General features: G+C 38.0%; 1 protein-coding gene across 8 annotated transcripts in view; it reads right to left on the bottom strand.

Moving 5' to 3' along the window:
• sdk2b (sidekick cell adhesion molecule 2b) overlaps nt 1–15,400 on the bottom strand; it is a 422,576-nt gene extending 407,176 nt beyond the window's left edge. For all 8 annotated transcript variants that reach the window (XM_079801210.1, XM_079801212.1, XM_079801214.1 and 5 more), the window contains exon 1: nt 14,522–15,400. In XM_079801210.1, the coding sequence (XP_079657336.1) occupies nt 14,522–14,666 (145 nt within the window). In that variant the 5' untranslated portion in view covers nt 14,667–15,400. The remainder of the gene's footprint in view (nt 1–14,521) is intronic.
• Nucleotides 15,401–17,507: the final 2,107 nt, after the last annotated feature.

Genomic DNA, 17,507 nt, shown 5'->3' with positions numbered 1-17,507 from the left:
CTCCAGTTTGGGAAAAGTCGTTAGAGCAGAGATTTGGATCTTGTGAGAGAAGATTTTGGATCTTTACTTTATAATTCTTTTTCAAGAGTAAACTGCCAGAGGCTTATAAGGTAAAGTTGATGGCACAACATGCGCTGCAGTTAAGTAATGCAAATGCAAAATTGATCTATCTGTCTGTCTGTCTGTCCTCAAAAGATAGCATTTTTTTCAGTGTCATATGATCCTTCAGATACTAATATGCTGATTTTGTGCTCAATAAATATTACTTATATTATGATCAATGTTGAAAACAGCTGTGATTCTTAACATTTGGATTTATGTGGAAAACAATGCATTTTTTCAGGATTCTTTGATGAATAGAAAGTTCGAAAATACACTGTTTATTTGAAATATTTAGCAAATGTTCCACTGAATATTCCCTCTATAACACCCACATTACAGCAAGGAGCATTTGCAAGGAAACCAGCCTTTTTAATGCAACCAAACTCCCGATTTCCGAAGAGATATTGAAACACCACCTCAATTACCTGAGGATTATGGAGAAAGATTTCGGTGACAAACTGTGGCGCATTGCAAACAATCATTGGATCAACTGTAGTATTTGAGAGATAATCACCTTGTTGATGATGATAGTAACACTATGTCTGAAGCACTGTTGGTCATCTAAACACGCTCTAAGGTGATGAAAATGCCAGTTTCTTAATGGACACAATGGGGTTTTCGTCACCCCCATCTGCTAGTATGTGAAAAACCACAAATGTGTTCACTCATCAAAGTGAAGCACCCAACAAATCAAAGTTATGGCAATTACACTCCCACATCCCTCTTCTTTATTTCAAAATGGCAACAGCTGTTTTCTGTGGTCCAAACTGCACGGTAATTTCATGGGGAGCATATGGTTACAGTTGATTAATCCAGAAGGAAAAGTGTTTTATTATTTCAAAAGGTGGATGGGTAAATAAGCCCTCAAAGGGGCAGAGAAAAGAAGTGGAGAGTTTCGAAAATGAAGGCGTGTACCCACAGGAATTGATCGGGGTCTGGGCTTCCTCTGGTGAGTGGCTTCTGCTCCATGGCATTGATTGATGAAGCCCCTCTGTGCTGGTGAGAGGTGGCATCTTCATGGAGAGAGTGGCAGGCACCATATGCTCATTGAAAATGCGTATGCACACGCACAACCACATGCCTCTGGTTGTGTGCCATGTCACGCTTATCACATAGACTAATCTTAGCGCAGTGTGACGGAAAGCACACATACACTTCTATCGAGTTGAACCCAGAAGCTTGTGAAGTCTGTCACAACATCTTGGATGTCTATATTGTTGCATTTATATTTAACCATTAAGCAGAAGCTCTGAAGTTACTTTCAAATGACAATGCTACAACAAAAACGATATATCTTAAGAGAAAGTATCATGATATGTGTAGTCCTGTCAAATCGATTAATCACGATTAATACACACACATTTGTGTATATATAAGAAATATTTGCATGTGTATGTTTATATTATTTATAAATATATTTTTTTCTTAAATATACATGCATATGTGTGTATTTATATATACATAATAATTATAAATATATATATATTCCGATCCCACCTTCTATTCTCCCTAATATTAGCTGTCTCTCCTTTCACTGTAATTATTAACAAAATGGCAGAAAGCCCAAAAATTATATTTAAAAAGGAACAAAATGGAACAAATTGGACGCTAGAGCATTGACATACACAAACACACATCTAACGACTAAATCTAAATTCTAAAGGAATTTTCCGGTTTCAATGCACCCCCTCTGCGTTAGAGCTGTGTGCCGCATGTCTTGAATCGAGATCATTAATGCTTGAGGAAATACAGTATGTGGCATCATACCATGACACCAGCTACAGGTCCAATTATTCACAAGAGTTTTGAGAATACTGGTCTTTTTTAGCTTATAAACACGCATTCACACAAACACACACACACAAATTCATGCAAGCACCCTGAGGGAGCAGCAATTACAGGGTTCATAGGTGGCACCTTATGCAGCACGGGCCAATCTGATTGCGCCAAATGCACGGCTCGCCGCTTGAGAGTGTGAGACTTAAAGGCTTCATGAACAACACTTTAGTCCACGCTCATTACCATACTGCCATGCCTTGCCATGTCTGACTTTGGTAAACAACACCAAAAGCATCTTGCACAGTCTCCACGCTTTGCATAATTGTGCTTTAAAAAGCCTGGGATTCCGTTGACTATTACCTACTGAATGAGTATTGAGTGCATCATTTTCCGAATGAACGTGGAGGTTTGTTTCTCTGATTTTTGCATTAAAGATTTTAAAAGAGTTACGGGCTCCGCCAAGTCACAGATAATGGGCAACATTCCTGTAGAGGCTCGTACGTGCCGGGGATCATACGAGGAGAGGTGTCTGAATGAGATCAGCTACAAGTGGAAGTGTACGGATTGCAATTCCACTGGGTGCAATTTCTCTCAGATGCGGGTCAAAGAGCAGCGCTGTAAAAATAAAAGTTCTTCAACGATTCTTTGCTGAACTTGCGGACTTATTAAGAACCATTTTTCTGTGTGTACACTGCTGCAACATCCATCGTTGGTCACCAGTAATGCTGGGTATCAGTACAGAATACTTGATTCGATTCCATTCGGATTCAATATGGGTTATTGTTTGTGATGTTTAATGTCAATTTTGGTTACATTATGAAATAAATCATTATGTTTTCCATCCATCTATATACATCTATGTCTGTCTGTCTACTTTTAACATCTGTCAACATTTAAAATTTGCCCTGACAAGTTTTGCTTTTCTAGATAAAAATTGGGCATATGATTAAAACAAAATATGTTCATGTTAATATTAATTCCTTGCATTCTAATTTTAAATTCAAAATCATTCAAATGTCAAATTCAGTATTCTCAATTCAGTTCTGATTGTTGCACAACATTGAGATGAGATGGCTTGATGTTCTTCAATTAGAAGATTCATTCTGATTCAGTTTGGGTTATAATGTCAAATTTGCGGCCATTCATTTAGAAAATAAATGATTGTGTTTTCGATTCACTACAAAGAACTGGCTTGTAAGAGTCATTTGCTTGCACTTTTAAAACCAATTAACCATGGTTTTATTATAGTAAAACTGTAGTAACCATGTTTTTTTGGCTAATTGATTTCCATTTATATAACCACAGTTTTACCACAAATATCATGGTTAAACTATTGTTAGAGTAGCAAAGCCATGGTTAATTTGTGGTCACCATGGTTTAACTATAATAACTTAAGTTAAAGGGTTTTTATAAACTTTCAAAAAAAGTTCTATCAAGTCAATCAGTTTATCTTGACAAACTTTTCTTCTCTATAAAAGTTACAATTTATATGCATTTCTTTTCATTCCCATTCATTGTAATCCTAAATGCTTACATTTCAATTTCAAATTCAAATCCTCAATTCAATTCTGAATGAAGCACAACACTGCTTGAGATGGTTATGTTCTTAATAGTGTAAAAGCATAAAATAAATGTTCTCTAGAACAACTTTAAATGTACTTTAAATGTTCAGTTTGTAGATTGTTTCCTAAAGAACTAGTGGAAATGAAAACGCTTTCCCTATGGCATCATGCTGTAAACTCACCTCGATTCTATCGGGAATCTGTTTTTGCTAATCTTGGACTGTTGGCCAAAGAGGTATTACAAAGATGCTATAATCAAAGTGTGGTTCTGCTTAAACGATTCCTGGAGATCCAACTGCAGAAGCCTGGACATGTGGGAAGAATGGAGGTGGGAAAAAAATCTCCATGCTGAAACGGTTGGGTGTAGCGATAGCATCGGAGACACACAGGCTGTGCATGTCATTGTACTATCACACATCCTGAAATGCTATTCCCTATAAAGCCCCTTTCTCCCTCTCATCCATTTATGCCTTGATTCAGAATTTAAAACCGTGCAAGCCTGACATCAGTGAGAGGAAGAAACCTATAACTTCAAAGAAACCACTGCAGGCACACACACACACACACACACACACACACACACACACACACACACACACACACACACACACACACACACACACACACACACACACACTGTATATGGAAAAGAGCCCAGCGTTGACTCAACATTTCAAAGCTTAATGTTCCCACAACAGAATCGGTTAACGTGCGCCCACTAATATTCCTACACAGAGGAGATCACAAAACGCTCCTCATTAGAAACGTTTTCAGAAGCACATGGAACTTTATCAAAGTGTGATTGGAAAGATTGAGCCATAAACAATGTCAGCTGGGGGCCAGTTTACACAACCTGAGAACAGCTGCAACTAAGAATGGTCACAATGCAGACAACCCCAAAGAGGCTCAAGCCATGAACCATCTGGCTTAGCTTGCGCACTGAATTTCCACAAAGGAATGGTGTAGACCAGGGGCCTAGTTGCACCAGCTGTGAAAGTTAAAACATTTGCATAGTTATGGCATAAATAGGCACTAAGGTAAAATGTATGCACCACAAATCATAGCTGAAATGTAACCAGCATATAAACAAAATATTTATGGAAGCCTTAATAATCAATCAATCAATCAATCAATCAATCAATCAATCAATCAATCAATCAATCAATCAATACAAATTAAAAATGTATTTATTGTTGCTGTTTTAATTTAACATAGAGTTCCTTAAAATTATGTTCATACAATATTTAAATACATTAATTATTTTATTTCAAAACTATACATCTTATTTCACTAGAAATATATTTTATTACCAGTTATTAAATTACATTTATATATATAATTGGATAGCTATGCAACAAGAAATCTGAAATATTGATGAAGTATTCTAAATAACTACAGGTATACTAATGTATTTGCTTTTTTTTTAAAAACCTGTTCCATAATATTTAAATATACAATTTTTTTTGTAACTAGATATTGTATATAGTTACCAGTTATTGAAGTTCTTACCAGTTATTAAATTATATTTCAATAAATTTTACAGTTATGTGAGGCAACAAGTTTGAAATTTCAATGAAGTATTGTAAATAAATAAATACATTTTATACAAATGTATTTTTTGTTGTTGTTTTTTATTTAACATACAGTTCCTTAACATTATTTCTAAATATACAAACAAATATTTATATATCATCACTATATAGTTAATACACTATTTTATATTGGCAGTTTTGAGAAGCAATACAAAGTTTGAAATATAGGTTAAATGTTTTAAATAAATAAATAGCATTCAAATGTATAAGTTTGATCGTTTGATTGTTTTTCATACAGTTCCTTAATATTATTGAAATATTTAAATATACCAATTGAAGTGAAGTGAAGTGAAGTGAAGTGAAGTGTGGCCAAGTATGGTGACCCATACTTGGAATTTGTGCTCTGCATTTAACCCATCCAAGTGCACACACACAGTAGTGAACACACACACACCGCGAACACACACCCGGAGCAGTGGGCAGCCATATTGCTGCGGAGCCCTGGGAGCAGTTGGGGGTTCGGTGCCTTGCTCAAGGGTCTCACCTCAGTCGTGGTATTGAGGGTGGAGGAGGGCGCTGGTTATTCACTCCCCCCACCGACAATTCCTGCAGGACCTGAGACTTGAACCTGCAACCTTCCGGTTACAAGTCCGACTCTCTATGTATTGCAGTAGTGTGTTTTCTCTGGTCTTCTGGGCAGTGCGTGTTCATGCTTTCAGGAGGTGTGGCTTTGGGCGGTGATTTGCAGGGAGGAAGGGTGGGATTGTACGCTTTCAGTGCTATCGGGCTAAAGTTGGCATTTACCCAGATCTCCTACAGCACTTTTAATGTATTTCATAGCTACAGTATATATTATATATCAATAGAATTGATATACTACGATATATGATATACAATTCATTTCCATTGACATATATGTAATATATATATATATATATATATATATATATATATATATATATATATACACAAATACAACCATGACCGTGGTGTGCTCTTCACATCCCACACTAAGCAAGGCCTCATGAACACTGGTGCAACTTGACCCTGGTGTACTTTCAAACAAAGCACATTCACACAGAATCAAGATACATCCAAGACATGCAATCTGAGCAAAGCAGGAGCTTTAGCAAGACAAAAATGATGAAGATTATTTTATTTCATTCTTGTAAGCAACCTCTAGCAGTCCCCTTATGTAATACGACTTCAAAGAGCAAGTGCAGCAAAAGTGCAGATTATTAAAAAGGTTGGAATACATTGAGCGAAAAAACCTGAGTGCCCCTGGAGTGACAATAAGCACATTTCAGATGAAACGTGAGCAACAACAGCGAACAGCGCCATTGCATCAATTACACCCCTTCACCGGCACCCCTGAGTGCCCTCCTCCTCAGCTCTTTTCATCTTCCTCAAACTTTCTCAAGAGTAAGACATTATCAGCATCATTAGCGATTTATCTTTTATTTTTTTACACACCACTGATGCATCTTTTTCAGTCTATTCCAACGCACTTAACAATCCGAATCCCATAGTTTCCCTAATTATAGTGCATTTGTTTGACGCTTAGCATGTTTGCATGTTTGTGCCACAGCCTTTGGCAACTTGCCGCAATCAAAAGACAATTGCTAAACAACCAGATACTTTCTTACGAGTTTGTAACCGCCGTGTTTTAGATAGAACCATGGTACCAAAGTGCATGCCTATCGTGCAACACACAGAAATCTGGTACCGAAGACATATCTTTGTGCAGTCAAAGCTTCAAAGGCCGTGACTCAACTGACTAGAAGCATAATGCCTGCTTCAGTGGGCTCAGAGAGAGCATTTAAAACACGCACCATGGCTAAATACCTCGCTGGCACAGTCCTTGAACTTAGTATTCGGGTTTGCGTTGGTGTGTGTGAGCGCATTTGGTTGCGTTTGTCTGCCACGCTTGAGTCCGAGAAGCTCTAATCACAAATGGATTTGTCCGTACGGCTTCTTTTTTACGTTGCGAGTGACGGATTAGAGCGTCTAATCACAAAACGAACAGACTGGTTGAAAAGGGCAGAACACAGTGGAATAATGAATGTAGGTTGAGAAATTACACTGCTCTTGGTTTAGCTAACACACTTTATTATTATCTGATTAGCACAAACGGAATATCACAAGCACTTTTTCTCTCTGTCTTACTCTTTATTTCTCTCTTTCACTTTCTTACAAAAGTATTTTTTTTCAGAATATTTAATATTTGCTGACTTCTGTGCTAGCACTCCAAAATGGATGTAATATTTTACCCGGCGCTATGTATATCCACTTCTTCTCTGAGGACTCCATTACACCTCCCCAGGTGAGTTGAGACACAGCGAGTCATTAGGCTCTACAGGAATCTATGAGGTACCTGTCTGACAGAACAAGCCGTTCCCTTTGTGACTCTATATTTTTGCTCTCTATCTTTTCCAGATGTCACTGAGGTACAATAATGGACAGACTTGCTTTTGCTTTTGCATGCTTTTAAATGCACAGATAAGGTAAATGAAAATATGTATATTCGAGTTTAACTGAAGATATTTTGATATTTCGAATGTAAAACATGCACCTCACACACTGTGTATGAACCTTAACTGCTCTTGTTTAATTATTTAATTGGGTTTTAGAGCATTATAAAAGCAAACAGGAAATTACATCACAAAAACATAACTTTTTCATATGACAAGACATGTTTGCATCTAATTCAATCGCACTATGATTTATCACAAGAGGTCACCCGTCAAATTTGTTCCGTAAATATCCTAATTGATGATGTCAACAAGTAAAAGGAAAGTGGAAAGTGGTCAGATGAAAGATGTGCCAAGAATAAAGCAGACTCACTTCGGGAATGTCTTCAACTTTCTGATTGATATGATGCATCAAATAAATTCACTTAATCTATACATTTCAAACTTAATTATATATAGAAGATTTTGAAATAATAACTGACTTACTTGTTACTTTATTAATTAATAATACATATAAAATGTTTAATATATTTTAAAATGTAATCTATTCTTGTGATATATACAAATTTTACTGCTTAATACATATGCACTATATTACCAAAAGTAGTGCGACACCCCTCCAAATCATTGAATTCAGCTGTTCCAATCACTTCCATGACCACAGGTGTATAAAATCAAGCACTTTAGGCATGCAGACGCTTCTACAAACATTTGTGAAAGAATAGGTCGCTGTTTGGACCTCAGTGAATTCTAGCGTGGTACCATGATAGGTTGCCACCTGTGCCATAAGTAATTTTTTCCTCACTACTAAATATTCCACGGTCAACTGTTAGTGGTATTATAACAAAGTGGAAGCAATTGGGAACAAAAGCAACCCAGCCATGAAAAATCCCAGAGCGGGGTCAGCGCATGCTGAGGTGCACAGTGCTCAGAAATCGGTAACTTTCTGCAGAGTCAACAGCTACAGACCTCCAAACTTTGTGTGGCCTTCAGACTAGCTCAAGAACAGTGCATAGAGAGCTTCATGGAATGAGTTTCCATGGCCGAGCAGCTGCATCTAAGCCTTACATCACCATGTGCAATGTAAAGTGTCGGACGCAGTGGTGTAAAGCCACTGGACTCGCAAATCACTGGACAAATCACGCTGCTCTGTCCGGCAATCCGATGGACGAGTCTGGGTTTGGCGGTTGCCAGGAGAACATTACTTGCCTGACTGCATTGTTCCAAGTGTAAAGTTTGGTGGAGGGGGTATTATGGTGTTGGTTTGTTTGTCAGGGGTTGGGCTTGGCCCCTTGGTTCCAGTGAAAGGAACTCTTAATGCTACAGCATATCAAGACATTTTGGAAAATGTCATACTCCCAACTTTGTGGGAATAGTTTAGGGATGGCCCCTTCCTGTTCCAACATGACTGCGCACCAGTCAAAGACATGGATGAGCTAGTTTAAGACATGGATGAGCTAGTTTGGTGTGGAGGAACTTGACTGGCCTCAACCTGATAAAAAATACCTTTGGGATGAATTAGAGCGGAGACTGCGAGTCAGGCCTGTGATGACATTAAAGTTGTAAAGGCAGGCATCCCAATATATATATATATATATATATATATATATATATATATATATATATATATATATATATATATATATATATATATATATATATATATATATATATATATATATATATATATATATATATATATATATATATATATATATATATATATATATATATATATATATATATATATATATATTATAATATTTTTGAAATATAAATCTTTTGTAACATTTTAAATGTCTTTATTGTTACTTTTGAATCAATGTCAATGTTACTGGAAAGAAATTACAATAATTCTCCAAACTCATAACTGGCATTGTACATAAAAAAATAAAAAAATAAAAAAATAAAAAAATAAAAAAATTAAAAAATTAAAAAATAAAAAATATAAATAAATAAATAAATAAATAAATAAATAAATAAATAAATAAATAAATAAATAAATAAATAAATAAATAAATAAATAAATAAATAAATAAATAAATAAATAAATAAATAAATAAATAAATAAATAAATAAATAAATAAATAAATAATTTCTTGTTGAATTTCCCTGAAATGTAATTCAGTAAATTCCACTTCCAACCCTGCTGTACTCAGACTAGACTTATCACTGTGGTGTCTGAATTATGAGGAAGCATTTCCAGGTATCTGAAATATGTTTGGTCATGGGCCGAGTGATAAGTTCACTTTTGATTTGAAGTTGAGCCATTCATGCGGACCACTAGAGCAGTCCTCAGGGGGTAACATCAAGCCCCTACATGCAATTGGTATTCAGGCAATGAAACGGCCCGAGGCATTGCCCACAGCAACAGTATGTCCGAGGAAAGCAGCGGCCCCCATCCAGACCCAAGCTGACCCGACAGGGAGTTACACACCTGCCCTGTTTAACATGGCCGAGAAGATTCAGAAAGAATGAGTAAAGAAAAAGACACTTAATCAATAGTTCCTACGCTCTGTCTCCTAGTTTTTGGGTGATTCGTATTTATGAAAAAGCAATGAGGGCTCGATATGTCTGTTCAGGCGAACTGGTTTCCTAAGTGTCATGAGCAAGCAACTTAACAGGATATCGCTGAAATCTCAGGGAGTTGCCAAGGTCAGAGCCCATGAATCCATCAGTCTATCTTGACTTACAAAAAAACCCCACAAAAAAAACACAGCAATATACCTCCAAAATTGAAATATCCTAAGCTGAAGTTTTGTTCTTTGTCTAACTTTGTCTATATTGGGAAAAGGTCAAAGGAAGAGAAGCAGTATAACTGACAGAAAAAGTGCCGTTTGGGGCGTTGAAGCACTTGTAGAATCAGACAGCACATCAACAATGAGGCCTTCAGTTGAAGAGCATCATCAAATCACAACCAACCCTAATCAATGTGTCATTACCTTCGCTACAAACACCGCAGTCAAGCAATGAATGACATTCAGCAGAAACGTTTTCTAATTCACTATTGTGGCGGTGGCGATGAATATGCTCTGCAAAGAGTCCAGAAGAGTTACAGTCTCAACCTTGACATACTCCATAAATGGGCAGTCTTCCTTCTGAAACCTCCAGCTAATCTTCTAAAGTCAAATGATTTATGCACATGACAACCGCCTAACTAAGCGCCAATATGTGAAGAGTTGGGAGTGAGAACGTGTTGGGTTGTATTATAGTCTTGTTTTCTTGAATGACGGAGTCAGGTTCTCAGCAAGGCTCTGCAGATCTATAGCTCCAGGTTTGATAACTGAATGACAGATTCTGTATCGTATCTGTGTCTACTTGAAACAAAATAAGATATATGTCTTGATTACATGTTGTTTGCATTTAGTCCAATACCGTGTCATTACTAGGCATAGCACAACAAGCGATAAAAGCTGTTAAGGTATGTGAAGTCTTTTGTTAAGGTAATGGCATTGAGATGTATGAAAAACCAGCATATGCTGGTTAGGTATGTTTTGAAGCATGGTTTAAGCTGATCCTTTGCTGGTCATGAGCTGGTTTAAGCTGTTCAAGTGCTAGTCCTAATAAACTAGCTCCAGCTCAGGACCAGCTTAAAACAGCTCATGACAAACTAAGGACCAGCTTAAACCAGCTGTCATGCATTTTTTCAACGGGGCACGCAGAAGTCACTCTCAAACCACGCCGCTTTCTGTAGGCCAATGTGTTGAATTCGCATGAACTTGAAATCTGTTTGGGGAACATTTTCACCCTCACACAATACTCCCAATCACATGGATTCCTATTGGACTGACTGTCAACATTTTGCCGAGCAACAGCAAATGTGACTGCACCTTCAATCTGACATTTTCTCCTAACTGCAGCGGTTACTGATAATCTTCATCTTTGCTGTTGCTCTTAACTCTTTCCCTGCCATTGACGGAATTTTCCGGCTTTCTGTGTATTCACTTTTATACGGTAAGGGGGCGCTATGACACATATTCTGAAATTGTACAGAATCTCTGGATCAAAACACAGGAGAAAAAGAAGCAGAAACAAGCGATAACATATGTAAGTAGATGCAAAACCACAGAGTTTACTAAATGAAATGTCGAACCAGGACTAGGTACAAGACTGAGCAAGATTTGGGGGTCTTGATGGACTCAATCTACTCCATCTATGTTTTGATCATCGTTCTGAATCTGATCTGGATATAGTCCTTGACAAAAACAAATTTTTTTCAGCTTTTTTGCTCAAAATGTAGCTTTTTTAATAAACTTACCCACATCCAATTATTAATAAAGCTAGAATAAAACAGGGTTTTTATGTTTTTTAGAGAGTCTGCTCTTTCTTTTGATATATTGCATGTTCAGATTTTCATACAACAAAATATTCTGGGGACCATAAAAAAAAAAAAAAAAAAACGCTGGTCGGGAAAAAGTTAAACGTCATAATGTTTAGTTCTGAAACATAATTTGATTTGGGAGCCACGGCAGGGATGACGATTATCAGTGGACATCAGTGGAAGTTCAATCTATATTTTATGATTAGATATGAAATTTCAGTTTGCGTCCAAATTTGCATACATCCCTACTATAGAAGGCAAAAAAGGTATGTGAAATGAGGAGTGTTCAAATCCATCCATAAATCAATCAATCCATCCATCCATCCATCCATCCATCCATCCATCCATCCATCCATGCATGCTAGAGGCTGCAGTCTTTAGCGTCTTTGTTAGCGTGCGGCCTCCCACGCCGGAGACGCTGGTTTGAATCCAGCTCGGAGCAGGTGGAGTAGGACCGGATACACATGGATGACGTTTATGGTGCTATTATAGTGGTTTTTGGAGCATAAACCCCCCATAACCATTATGAACTGTTGCTGTAAGGCAAACATTTTATGTGAATATTCTTTAAAAAACCTTTTTTGCATTGCACCGTATGGAGAAAATAAGAGCATACAGGTTTGGAATGACATAAGGGTGAGTAAATAGGGCCAAATGAATTAAAATTCTAAGGTGAAGTATCTCCTTAAGGCTGTTAAACACTTATTTATGTAGTCTGTACAGTGGAAGTCAAAATAAAGACCTCACGGTTCTGCTTAGGTAATGTATTCTTAATTTATCTCAGATGGGGGGCTTTTTCTCTCCGCCAAGTGGGAGTTTCACAATGGATTTTTCATTAAAACCACAGCACGATTCAGAGAGCTTCATGAGCTCTGTGGTGGGAATCTGTTTTAATGATGTTTAGGTGAGAGTCCCAGACCTCAGGAACGTTCCTGGAGAACCTGTGAGGTTAAAGACAATTAACTTGAACGAATCAACCGATGCCACAGATCATTATAAAACACGAACGTTGGATGCTGTGAAGAAGGTTAATATAACATACACACATTCCCTCTCTCTGCTCTTCCTGCTCCGTTTTCCTTCCACGCGCATATACACAAACTGGTACCCTAATCCTCCCAATGTGTAAGTTATCACTCTACTGTAAATGTCAGGTTGGACAGCATACACTCATGAATGATGGATATATGGCACGTCCTAGTTTGCCACGGTTTCCTCCCTAGGCAGCATTACAGAACAGCCTATTTCCCGATCCAGGGCTTAGTGTTTGCAGCTATCACGCATCCCCAACACTCCCACCTGTGCTTGCATAACAACTACCTAAGCAGCCCAGCTACGCTTAGAGAAAACCGGCAAGCTGGGAGAAACTTTCAGTAATACATTTCAGCTGCATTGCAATGCAGTTGGGACAATATATTGGAAAAAAATATTAGAAAATATTACATTTTTTGTGCACCTGTGTAGATATTTTCATTTGAGCCAGCATCGCCCACCTAGCAAATGTAGGTTTTTTTTCTATGCACGAGATTTGAGTATATTGCTTCTATCCTTTTCCAGGCGGAAAGAACGAAAGCGACTGCTCATGCAAGCTTCTGTTGCTCGCCTGCTGTCTGCAAAATTTAGACGAAAAACAATTTTCCCCGCTTGAGGCCATCAGCTGAGAAGAGAGGCAAATTACCACAAGTGGCCAGTTAAAAATCCTTGCACTCTGCATACAGAGAAACTCAATGGACTACTTTCTGTCTTTTCAGTGGCATAAAACCATGCTGGACGGGGGCATGCGCTCTCATATTGCAATAAAGAAAATCGTCCTGTTTTTTTGGTGAAATTGGCTATGTGCTTCTCATTCATTCCCATAGTGTATCTTTTATGTCTCTAGATATTTGTATGTAAAAGTAAAAGTTTAGTTACATGCATGTTTTGCAAGTCCCCATTACAAATAATGAATCATTTCATCATACAATCTAGAATCTTAGAACCTGTCAGCACTCTGATAATGTAGATATGGTGAACATGCACCTTATAAAAACACTTTTCTAAGATGCTACTGGTGAGCTCTCTGTAACAGAGCTTTCTCATTATGTTCAGTCATAAAACAGGCAAGGAGTTCATTAATTTTGATAGTTAATCTACAGACTCATTAATTGGCTTTGGTTAATTTCGTGGCCATGTCATGTGTAATACGACTTTAATACACTTCTAAATGCTGGTGGGTTTTAAAAAATTTGGGATGTTGTGTGTTCTGGTCCTGGAGGACTTTAGTACTGCACATTTTGGAGGTCTCCCTTATTTAACTCACCTGATTTATATCTTAAACTCATTATTAAAGGCTCTAAGCCCTGAAATTGGTGTGTCAGATAAGGGAGACATCCAAAATGTGCAGTGCTGGGGTAGGTACTCCAGGATTGACAACCACTGCTGTACAGTGACTCCATGAGAGAGAGAGATAAAAGAGGGAAGAGTGCAAGCAGAATTGCATGGCACATATCTCACATACATAAGGAAAGATGATACACGTGTCTTGTGCATTGATAACTGAATAGCAATGTCTCATAATGATGCTGCACATGCTCAATTCATCAGCATATACAATTGATCATTAAAGACGCGGTGTTATTACTCCACCTTCATTTCAAACTGTAATTACCCCCAATTTAAATGACTACACAACTCGGAGGTTAAATGCTAGTCCCTTAGATTCACTCTGGAGACAGTTCCAGCCTTTAAACGCCAACTTAAAGAAGCGCTCTTTACCTTGTGCTGACGCCAGATGTAGGAGCACCGACAGCAATATTACAATCCAACAGGGTCTCTTTCTCGCTTTACCCGAATTCCCACACATTGCCAGAGGAGCAGATGGAGAGATACTGAACGCGTTTGTCCGACACGCCGGATACATGTTGCTCCTCCACAGCCCAACCACAGTTGTGCGCGTAATTTTCGAGAGTGTCTCTGACGCGTCTTTGCTCAAATGAAGCGATGTCTTGTGCGACTCAGTAAAAGATCTGTCACATTTATATCACAAACTTGAATATTGTTCAACTCCGTAGTAGGTGTGAGTTTGTTTAGGTTAAAACTTTGCGCAATTACGCACGCACAGTATACGACAGATATTGATTTGTCAGTGATCACACAGACTTTTTTCTTCTTCTTTCATCCACTGTCTCTACTTTCATGCGTTTACTTAATAAATGTTTGATCAATGAGTATATATATTCCCAATCCAGAGCGCAAACGCCTCTAGTTCACGAACTGTTGATGGCGGTCCCCAGAATCTGATTAGACGGGTGATAATTCGCTCATAATCAACAATGTTGTGTTATTCTCATTCCAAAGCCAAAAGTTAGTCTCTGTTCCTGGCGCGTTGCTGTTGTTATCCCCAAGATGAGTCTTTTGCAGTGAAGAACCTCCCGTTCACTGAGTCCGCCCAGATGCAGAATAAGCTTCATTCGGCATAAGTAACTTTCCAAGTCTCGTTTTAGTGCGCCACGGTGCCGTTTGGTCCAAACGAACCATACTGCGCGTAAAGCTCCTCTGTGTACCAGGGTGCAAAACGGAATTCGTGAGAGATCAAACTGTCATCGCTGAATGCCGCCCAGGAACCGGCACGCTGCGCTGAAGATCTTCAGCATCGTATGAGCAGCGGATCGGAGAGAGCGGTGCGCGCGGAGGGGGCTGACGCACGGTGCCACCGCGCGGTGAGCTCCAATAAGACACACAGAGAGACAGACGGGCGCTCGCTCCTGAATGTACTGAACGCGTGCGCGAGCGAAACAAGACCGACAGTTATTCTGAACGGATGAACGGTCACAACGACCTTTCAATAATGTCTCCATCACTCTATGAAAGAGCGATTAGTGGCTAAACTAACATGTCTCTCTGTCTAAGCTACTTCTGTTATTTGTGCATGTGTTTGCAGAGCTGAAAGATGATGGGTATCGTATCGTGACTGGATTGACCGATTCAATATCTATCTATCTATCTATCTATCTATCTATCTATCTATCTATCTATCTATCTATCTATCTATCTATCTATCTATCTATCTATCTATCTATCTATCTATCTATCTATCTATCTATCTATCTATCTATCTATCTATCTATCTATCTATCTATCTATCTATCTATCTATCTATCTATCTATCTATCTATCTATCTATCTATCTATCTATCTATCCTGTCTCACTTCTCCTCTGTCTTTTTGGCCATATTTTTGTTCTTGTCTCAGCCCATGAATCAGTCTTTTGTTTCTTTACTTTTTCAACACTCTGTTCACATGAGTCCTCCCATTCAAATAAGAATTGGATTGTAAATTGACATTTAATCAAATCTTTGTATTGTGACATTGCTAAAATTGTTGGCTGCTTGTGAGTAATCTTTTGTGTCTTTATTTTTCCAAAATTATTGTCTTTTTCTGTGGTTAACAGAATCTGTTAAATGGATACATAAATGTAAATGGGCTATTATTAAATTGCATTACAAACATAAAAGAACAAACAAATCAACCCCAAAACAGGTTGACTTACAAAATACATAGTTAAATTGACAATGAAAGAGCATTTTGAATGGGAATATGGATCTTAGCATTACAGGTATAGCTGACTTAAAACAATAGCAAACCATGGTATAAAGGGAGCAAAGAATGAATGAAGGAATGAATAAACAAAAGTTTTTTCCTCCATTAAAATATGTAAACATCTTAGATAGATATAAAGATACATATACTTCAGAAATAAAACTGCATAGGATATAATGTATATACACTTTTTTTTCCGCATTGAAAAAATAAGGGGTGTGGGGATGGAGGTGAAGTAAATTTGTATTTTAAATACTGTTTAATTATATATTTTTCTTTAACAAAAAGTATCTTGTTTTAAGGGTATGCTGTACTGTAAAACAAGATAGATTAAAACAGAACACTGATTAATATTTTTTCCCCCTAGTGCGGTTCAAAGATAAACAAAGATCCTAATCATATTTCTCAGAGCAGAAAACAAAAGAGAAAACTGGAGAGTGACTAAACATACTTTAAAAGAGAATGTAAAGAAGTGTATATATCAGAAGTGTGTACATCAATTTATTCATCAGTCAAAGAAATAATTTGGGACACATTGAGAGCAGGTCTGAGTCTTGCACTTATGATCCAGTGGAGAAATAAAGAGAGCCCGCATACACCTACACATGCTCCGGGCTCTGGGCACACACACACACACACACACACACACACACACACACACACACACACACACACACACACACACACACACACACACACACACACACACACACACACACACACACACACACACACACACACACACACACACACACACACACACACACACACACACACACACACACACACACACACACACACACATCCACAAATGTATGCAAATGCAAATACATGCACATCAAGGCCTATACAGTATGTAGGGATTTACTGTAGGATCGGTAGCACTTCAACAGGAGGTCATATCGCAGAACAACCCAACATCAGACTACTTTACAGGTCTGATTTCTCCTGCGAAGCTTGTTCGCCCACACACCCAACAAACACACAAACATACTTCAAAGACTATTGATCTTCTCTGGCCTGCGGGAAAAACAACTTCCACATCAAGCAGCACTTCTTTGGGTTAATCATACATGTCAGAGGGCGAGAGCTAATCTGTGAATAAACCTGTAAAGCACCTTTATGGCCAGGTTGGGAGGCCTGGAAGATGACCAGCCTTCTT

This window comes from Gobio gobio (assembly GCF_949357685.1).
Source record: "Gobio gobio genome assembly, chromosome: 20".
Lineage (NCBI taxonomy): Eukaryota > Metazoa > Chordata > Actinopteri > Cypriniformes > Gobionidae > Gobio > Gobio gobio.
This window is presented reverse-complemented; position numbering and strand designations above follow the sequence as displayed.